The sequence below is a fragment of the Erythrolamprus reginae genome, chromosome 1 (genome assembly GCF_031021105.1).
Source record: "Erythrolamprus reginae isolate rEryReg1 chromosome 1, rEryReg1.hap1, whole genome shotgun sequence".
Classification (NCBI taxonomy): domain Eukaryota; kingdom Metazoa; phylum Chordata; class Lepidosauria; order Squamata; family Dipsadidae; genus Erythrolamprus; species Erythrolamprus reginae.
The window spans coordinates 218,192,985-218,202,749 of record NC_091950.1 but is presented as its reverse complement, the minus strand read 5'-3'; the positions used below and the strand labels follow the sequence as shown (position 1 = coordinate 218,202,749).

The 9,765-nt window shown below is 36.4% G+C and overlaps 1 protein-coding gene across 1 annotated transcript in view; it reads left to right on the top strand.

The window, feature by feature from the left end:
- ABCA12 (ATP binding cassette subfamily A member 12) overlaps nucleotides 1–9,765 on the top strand; it is a 266,663-nt gene that overhangs the window by 153,544 nt on the left and 103,354 nt on the right. Inside the window, exons 33-35 of the mRNA XM_070732222.1 lie at nucleotides 2,142–2,378; nucleotides 5,130–5,262; nucleotides 6,934–7,186. Coding sequence (XP_070588323.1) covers nucleotides 2,142–2,378; nucleotides 5,130–5,262; nucleotides 6,934–7,186 — 623 coding nt within the window. The remainder of the gene's footprint in view (nucleotides 1–2,141; nucleotides 2,379–5,129; nucleotides 5,263–6,933; nucleotides 7,187–9,765) is intronic.

Sequence of the window (9,765 nt, the reverse complement as noted above, 5' to 3'; positions counted from 1 at the left end):
ATCACATTCACCATCATCAGGCTGAAGTTTCAAGCACGAAGCTTGAAACTTCAGCCTGATGATGGTGAATGTGATTTCACCGAAACGTCGCATAGACATGCAAAATATTACTCCCTTAATTTTCAAATTCAGCTTAAACATGTGACACACACACACATATATATATATATATATATATATATATATATATATATATATATATATATATATGAATTTTTTAGAATTGAGGAAGACTAGGGTGACACCATTTCAGCCTTATTCTGGCCTCACCCTTACTGGGATTTGATCTGGCAGCTTCTGAAATAACCTCTAGGCCACCAGATCTGATCCCTTTCAGCTCTGAAAACTTTATATATATGAGGGCATGGCTAGCTGATGAGGCCAAAATAAGGCCGAAATAGATCTATCCTAGTCTCCCTTAATTTTCAAATTCAGCAAAAAACAAAACAACAAACACACACACACACATAAACTTTGTTTATACTATATACATATATAATAAAAATATTATAGAATAAACATTGCATCCAGATAAATGATTGATTTCCAAGATTTCTCTTCTTTAAAGAGAATTTTTTTTAAAGCCGTTTAAAGCAAGTAGAACAATGGAAAAAACCCTGCAAATACTTAGGGGTTGGAAAACATTTTTTGCAGAGAGTAACAGTGAAAGAGCTTGCAAGCCAGTAAGAACTGGGAACATCGTTAGCACCTGGTTAGGGCTGGAAAGAATCTTATTCGGAGCAAGTTAGAGCAATAAAAAAAAACCTGTAAAGACTTAAGGCTTGAAAAATATTCTTCACAGAGAGAAACAATGAAAGAGCCTGCAAGGTAAGAGTTGGGAAGATTGTTAGCAGCTAGTTAGGGTTGGAGAGGGGAAAGCTACATTCAGGGTATAAGATGCACCCAAATTATCAGCCTCTTTTAGGGAGGAAAAGTGTGCGTCTTATACTCCAAAAATATGGTATGAAATATACTAAATTTGGCATGACCAGATTTATACATATTTTGCATATTTTAAAAAAAACAATTGGGTAATTTTGGACTTGAATACAGTGGTACCACCACTTAAGAACTTAATTTGTTCCGTGACCAGGTTCTTAAGTAGAAATGTTCTTAAGTAGAAGCAATTTTTCCTATAGGAATCAATGTAAAAGCAAATAATGCATGCAAAACCATTAGGAAAGAAATAAAAGCTCAGAATTTGGGTGGGAGGTGGAGGAAGAAGAAGAGGAGGAGGAAAACAGTCACTGCCAGAGGAAGAAGGTGAGGTGAGGGAAATCAAAAAAATCCAAAACTTTAAGGCTTAAAAAAAAAGGAGAACTCTAAGGCGGCGAGGAGGAGCATGCACCTCCAATACACCCGGTGCGAGGCTGCCTCCCATACACTGCCTCCCATACATTGCTGCTGCTGCTACCTGCTGCCTCTTCCTTCCCATACTGAAGGGCTCCCCTCTCCTCTCGCTCGCTTTGTAGCCCATGCCTTTCCTTCACTGTGGTGACTCCTCTGGTCCCCAAAGCCTCCTTAAGCGTCACCAAAAGGCTCCTCTGGCAGCCCGAGATGGCCAGGATTAAAGGGGGAATGGCAGGAAACTGGCTGGGTCTTCATGCCGCTCTCAAATTTCCTGGGAAATTTTTCTGGGCTCTGGTTCTTAAGTAGAAAATGGTTCTTAAGAAGAGGCAAAAAAATCTTGAACACCCGGTTCTTGTCTAGAAAAGTTCTTAAGCAGAGGTGTTCTTAAGTAGAGGTACCACTGTATTTATATTTAAAGCCCAATGTTGCCCAAACTGCTAAAATCTTTTATCAAGACTCATTGTGATAAAATATAGTTTAAGGCTATCTGCTTCTTTACTGCTATACTCCATAACCAAATGTCCTCCATAAAGAAGCTCACTTATTTCCCATATTGAATGTTTTGGGCCAAAGCCTATGCAAATTGGGCTATCAATTCTAGAGACTTAAATTGAAAGCCATTTTACTGCTGTCTATATTCACCAACTGTTTATTGATGAACTCTGGGTACCTGAATATAGTTTTATTCAGTTGTTTCAAACTTAATTTCCTTCTCATAAACGTTTTATGATATATTAGGAAAATTAAAATTTCATTTTGTGATGTTTTATTATCCCCTTATGTTTCCCCAGAGCTCAGTTCTGAATGTAGCAGAGGAATGCAATACTTCTAACGTCACAGCTGCAATACAGGCTCATCTTCCAGAAGCTTATCTCAAAGAAGATATTGGTGGAGAACTTATCTATGTACTTCCTCCATTTAACAATAAAGTTTCTTCATCCTATCAGTCTCTTCTGAGACACCTGGATAGTAATTTAAGTGATCTTCATATTGGCTGCTACGGAATTTCAGACAGCACTGTAGAAGAAGTAAGCACCTAGCAGTTTTAAACAAGCAGATTTGTTAATATTTTATTTTATTATTTTATTTTGAGCCAGATGTTTAAATTAGTTTTGGCATTTTGTCTACCTATTGAGATCTTCCCCAAGGACCTGGGATAAGCAGATTTTTTTTAATGATGCTAAAATTATTATCAAAGGATATAAATTGTTCCAAGTGAAGCTGCCTTTTTCAATTGGCTGGTGATTTTATGAATGCTGATGTTATTCAAGTGATGTTTCAATTGTTTTGGGACTACACTATAAGGCCTAGGGTCAGCAACCTTAAACATTCAAAGAGCCATTTGGACATGTTTCCCAAATAAAACAGCAACAACCACAAAACCCTTCCCATGCCTATTTCCTCAACGGCTACAGAACTAGCATATGCAATTGAATTAAACCTCTGGTTTCTTTTGAAACTTTTTTGGATTTATCCGTGGTGGGCCTACCAGGGCTCAAAAAGCTAAATAAATTGCGTACCAGAGGATATCACATATTGGGAGTTGTGACACATATTTTGAGCAACAGGGAACTGCAGCAGGGAGGAAAGAGTCGCAGATTGCTGACCCCTGGCCTAGGCCTTATTACTCTTGATACTATCTTTACTATCTTTTGCCACAGTTGTTCTACATTTATTTGCAGATCTTTGTACTTTATGTATTTTTTCAGATATTTGCCTTCTTTTCTTTTTTAAAAAGAGGTTTTTATTTTTCTCCACCTTAAATACACCTACATAACAACACATATACCTACAATAGCCAACCATATATCTTACATAAAAATAGTAGAATATCCTAGATCACATTTCAAATTTCCAATGATTCAGTCTGTCTGAAATGTGTGTGTGTGTGTGTGTGCATAGTATATTTTTGCTGATAATGAAAAGGAAGGGAGACTAGCATACATCTATTTTGAGCTCTTTTGCTAGCCATACCCTTACCTGGATTTAAACCTGTGGGGTCTGCCTTGCAAGGTAGCAGCTTTAAAGTGTAGGCAACAGGATCTCCTCTGCCCAGCTTTGTACGAGGGAAGAGCATTTTTTTTCCTTTTCTTTTCTGTTGAATCACCCTGGTATACCCAAATATGGGAGGGAGAACACAGCTTCTTTTTTACCTATCAGCCCCTCCAGATAAGAAAATTTATCTGCCTTGTATATGGTACCTGGAGGGGCCGATAGGCAAAAGAAAGCTGTGTGCTCCCTCCCATATTTGGGTATACCAGGGTGATTCAACCTTTTTTGTCTTCTTTTTGATAAGGGTTAAGGCTGGGTTGTTTATGTGGCAGTTGCTCCTTAGTTTGAATTATAAAGTCCCAGAGTACTTTAGCTTCATCATTCAGGTAGTCCTTGACAGTCCTTCACTAAACAACTGTGGCAAGAAAGGTTATAAAATGGGACAAAACTCATTTAACTATCTTGTTTAGCAATGTAAATTTTGGGCTCAATTGTAATTGTAATTATTATCTATGTAATTACAGCTCATTTCTTGCAGATATTCCAATGCACAATTATTCCTATTTGTTTTATTTTTAATTTTATTTTATGCTTTAAATTTTGTAAGTGATCTAAAGGATGGCAAATGAATGTTTGAATGGAAGGACATGTATGAAATAAATATTTCTCAGAATTATGATAACAATGAAGAAAATTAATTATGAGTATATATTGAGTTGATTTATCAATCCATTGGCATAAATGTAAAATTATGGTAGGAATACATAGAAGCACACCAGGCAACCTTTTTTATATTGTATAATTCATGGCATAATGTGAAGAGAAGAACCTGAAACTAAGAATTATGAAACAGAGTGGTAGCTGGACTCTGAAGATGACAAATAAAAAAGTTGCCATGTTTGGAGATTTGACCAGGGTCCTCTGGAATTTAGTCATTCTATTCATTTTTACCTCTTTCATCCAGAGGGAGACGATAGAATGAGCTGGTTCAGGAGCTGACTGATAGGAGGATGCCATCTCACAGAATAATAAATAAATGAATAAATGAATGAATGAATGAATGAATAAATAAATAAATAAACAAATAATGCTTTTAGTTATTGCATTGATGATTCAACTTCAACTATTATTCATTGAATAATAGGAAAATTTGTTGAGACTTCATTTTAATGTGTCTCAAATATATATGAGAACTCATATATCATTTGTATACTAAAAGAGATATTTAAAATTGCACTTAGTTTGCATCACATGATGCAGTAATATATTAAGATTATATGCAAAACAATTTAATATATATATATATATATATATATATAAATATTTAGAATTACACCAAATGCAGACTCAAGTTAATATGAACTTTTTTTAAAGTTGCAAACTGATCTGGATCAGGAAATGAAAAAATAAACTTAAGACTGGGTTCTTTGTCTAGTAGTGCATTCTTGTCAGTTGACATAGAGGAAATTAATATTCTCTTCCTATTATATCTCTCTGTTATATCTATGCAATGGCTTCTTACAAGGATGGCCATTTGTAAACTAGAAACACCGGATAAAAGCTATTTACAGAACTATGAACTGGCATAAGAGTTTGCTCACAAACTGGAAACAATTATGTTTAACTTAAACATAGAGCATAGGTGAAGTTGCATGTGTTTTCAGTCTTGTGTCTGAAAGTAGACACAAAACTGTAGAAGTAGAAGCTTTTAATAGCAGGATCAAAATTTTTGCTTTAGGAATTGTAAGAAATGAAATTAAAATATTTTTAATATTACTGTTTTGCAGGTGTTTCTTAATTTGACCAAAGATTTTGCAAAAGATGAACAAACCGATGCACAGTTATCTCAAGAAGGGCCCAGTTTTACTGTGAATAAAGATGGCTTGTCCATGAACTCTAACAATGTCTTTGAACCAGATGGTATTAAAATAGTGTAATTTTTCACTGGTGGAAGTTTTTACCAAAGGAAAAGCTTGTTAGTGTCTAGAAGAGTGTACAGTGAAGATGGCATTTTTAGCAAGGTTGTGAAATACCAGATTAACTTCACAAAAATGCAAGCTGGATGGATCATAAATTGAGGGGACAAGACAAAATCACCAAGTATGGCTGGTGATGGAGCAATTCCAGATTATAATTAGAGATAAGATAGCCTTGTGAAAACTCCAGTATCTCTGAAACCTGAAATCAAACACTATTCATGACTAAAAATATAATGGGCAGTTATTTCATGCCATTTTATCCTAGATCTGTTTTGTCTTTCAGAAATTAGTTTACCAAGAAAAGCTAATTCCATCTCAGATTTTGGCGAGAAGTTGGGAAATGGCGAAGTAATCTAATAGGACCCTATGCCTGGGCTAAGGGATAATCCGCTACTTAAATTTCATATAAGTATTTTAAAAATTGCCATATCTCCTTAAAGATTTTTCAATTATTGAGACATAGTTTTAATTAAGTACAGAGCTGCAATTAAGTACAGCAGCACTCCATAAACTCCAAAATCACCTTTTCCTCCCATTTATCATATGAAACAAGAACAATGAATGATATAACTGACTTCATATATCTCTCTTTTCTCACTTTGCTCCCACATAATATTTAATGGAGGAAGGAGATCGTGTGGAATAAGCAGACAAAATATGTCTGTTTATTCCAACAAGCAAACTTCAAGGGGTTAATGTTAGTTTTAAAGAAACCCAGTCTTATACCTCCCATTGAGAATCTGAGATAAAATTCCAGAGGGTCCTATAAAAAGTAGGGACTCTCTAGCATTCTCTCAATGCCTGTTTAGGTTTTCACTTGCCTTTCAGCCACATGGGAAAGAGATGAAAAAGATCAGAGGTGGATGAGCCTCTGAATCCATTTGGATGATATTTATCCAAATTGCACCAATTTGGTGCAATTTTTTTCTTAAATTTGATTTACTTTGGTTTGAAAGAAGAAAGGAAAAGGCAAATAGAGGGAGAGAAAGAGAGAGAAAGAAAGAGAAAGAGGGGGAGGCAGAGAGAAAGAGAGAGAGAGAAAAGAGAGGAAGGAAGAAAGAGAGAGAAAGAAAGACAGACAGAGGGGGGAGAGAGAAAAAGAGGAATAGAGAGAAAGGGAGGGAGGAAGAGAGAGAGAGAATGAGAGTGAGATGGAGAGAAGGAGGAAGAGAGAGAGAGAAAGAGAGAGGGAGGGAGGAAGAGAGAGAGAAAGAAAAAAAGAGAGTGGAAGGAAGGAAGAGAGAAAGAAAGAAAGAAAGAAAGAGGGAGGAAGATAGAGAGAGAAAGAGAGAAAGGGAGGAAGGAAGAGAGAGAGAGAGAGAGAAAGAAAGAAAGGACGAATTTGTTTTGCTCCATGTAGACCAAACTTTTAATTAAGAAGCCCCCCCACACACATTTAAAATCTGGTCGCTTTATCCTAACATCAATCACTGCTAATAAGGCAGCAGCCAGAATTTAGGACTGTCTAGGATTTTAAAAAGAGAAATAATATTTTTTGAATTGGTTTATGTGTACTGGTAGGATGAATTGGGTAAAACTAAATATAATGAGAAAACAGAACTAAGTATTTATGCCTTATGGTATTTCTTTTCTTTTTCTTTTCGATAAATAGATCAAGTACTGATTAACATGGGAAAGCCAAGCAATCTTTCTCTCCTGCTGAAGAAGTCCACGGCATTGTTCATTAAACGTTTCCATCATACTCGACGTGATGTGAAAGGTTTTATTGCTCAAGTTATCCTTCCTGTGCTCTTTGTGACAGCTGCTATGGGCCTTGGCACCTTGAGAACAAAGGTAGCAGAATACCCAGCTCTCCATCTCTCACCAGCCTTGTATGGTTCTTCCAGCCAGTCAGACTTCTTTGGGTGACTATTCATTTTTACTTATTCAGTTAGTTTGGTGGAATGTGGTGCACTTGGTGTAAGAGCAAATTATCACCAGAGTGACTAGACTCTATAGTTCTTTGCATGACAGTATGAGATATGCTAAGAAAATGAAGGATAAGAGACAGAAAAAATACTTTTTGATTAAAATCAGCAGTACCATACTTTCTAGAGTTTTGAGAGCAAAGCAAACTATAAATTTACATCAGCTCTCTGAGATAAACCAGATAAGAAACATGACTAGATGAATTAATTCTTTTTCCCCCCTGTTAGGCTACCTTACCAGAATATTACAAATGTAAAGGTACAAAGTTCCCAGTGCCATGTTTAACTGTTTCGTCCATTAGGGTGGGAGCTTCGTGAAATTTTTTCTCTGACTGTTATGTCAATGGGGTTTCCTGCCTGTCTTAACTAATTGTTTCCTAGGCAGCATTTTTTCCTCTTGTTTCCCAATGTCATTTACACATTCTATTGCATTTTTATAAGATTTATCAATATAGTCCAACAATTCAGTAAACTATTAGGGTATTTAATTAACTTGAGCAAATCTCATATTTGCCACCGGGTGATGCTAAAATTCTAGTGTTTATTCATTTTAAACCTTCAGTTGGATAAAATAGTGTGTCATAGGGCAACCATTTTTGAACCAGACATTACATTTTCAATCTAATTTACAGAATGCCAGAACACATTATTCCTATGGGAATGAAATACAAGAAATTTATCATATGATTGTCATTTCAAACACTCCCTGGTTGATTCCCACATGTCAGTGGGGAAGCCAGGAGGAAGTATACATTTTATTGTGACTGTTGAGGCTCTTTGCCAGTTTTCCACAAGCAAACTGGAAGGGAGTGCCAACAATGGAAGTCAGCAGGGAAGATTGCAAAGTGCTCAGATAAGCCTCCCCCAACCATGCAAGTTTTCTAATCTTGTGTGCTTGTACCACTTGCACAGCTCTGTGCACCTTTCCCAACTTCTACCTCATCCCCAGGTAATCTCCCTGAACTATGTTGGGCCTCTCGTGCATACTGCAAACCCTTTCCAACCCACTTTGTGCCCTTCTTGACCTGCACAGAAACTCTCACATATCCTGCACACCTTCCTGATCCATACCATAGCCTCACACAACCTCGCTGGAAGTGCAGAAGAAGTGCTGCACAATTCAGGGATGGTGTGTGGGATGTATGAAACATGCCATCTGGGTTGGAATGTGTGTATGCATGGTGTGGCATGGATCAGGAAGAGTACACGGGACTGCATGATTGTTTGGTATGAAAATACTTCTGAAATGCTGATCCTTGGATCACAATGGAACCATTTATGAATGGGTATTTTAATAAGATTTTGAGTATTTTAAAGATATTATAATTATCTAAAATTTGAAATTTTGTTTCAAGTTTCAAATATTTCAATGGCCCTCGTTTTTTTTTAAAAAAAAGATTCATTCATTATTAGAAATATTCCAATGAATATTTCTTAACCTCTTTAAAAAATTGTTATATCATCTCATAGAACAGAACAGGAATAGAAATAGAATAGAAACAGAATAGAAATAGAAAAGAAATAGAATAAAATATTTTATTGTCCCTTTAAATCAGCGTACATTAAAATGAAATTTTGTTGCATTCACTCTCAAAAGATAACCATTATGCATATACCTACATACACACAAATAGATGACACAAGGAAACATCACAGTCTAGTTTGAATGTATATGAGGGGGTATTGATAAGTCTTTGGCTTTAACCCTTTTGAAGATAGTCCATTAGCAGCATGCCCTCCATTTTGAAGATAGTCCATTAGCAGCATGCCCTCCTTATCACGGAACACCTTAGTGGCTGATTTTTGCACCCTGATCTTCTTTAGACGAGGAGAACCAATGTGCCTGCTGCTTGGTTTCAAGGTCATACAAATAAATTCAGGTCCCATCCATAGTGATCAGTTGATCCAAGAAGTTCTTATCTGTCTGGAAACACTGACAAATGGACAGGGAAGCTTTCCCTTACATGCTTTTCTGATCTGTGTCAGATATTTGTGGACCCACCTAGTAGATAGCTTCTCCATGTCTAAATGTTAACATAGAAACATAGAAGTCTGACGGCAGAAAAAGACCTCATGGTCCATCTAGTCTGCCCTGATACTATTTTCTGTATTTTATCTTAGGATGGATATATGTTTATCCCAGGCATGTTTAAATTCAGTTACTGTGGATTTATCTACCACGTCTGCTGGAAGTTTGTTCCAAGGATCTACTACTCTTTCAGTAAAATAATATTTTCTCATGTTGCTTTTGATCTTTCCCCCAACTAACTTTAGTTATCCATGATAATGACACAAACTTCATGGATAATGACACAAACACGTTCACAGGAAATCCCCATGAAGTCTGTTATTGTGGTAGCTGACATTCAACAATACTCCAGTATGAGGTTATGCACAACAACCACTCTCAGTCAGCCAGGACGTTCCTCATCATTGGTGCTCAAGTGGCCCATTTTAAATTTGAAAACCAAGTTATTAACTGTAGAATATGAGGGGCATTGATCCCCCAATGTCTG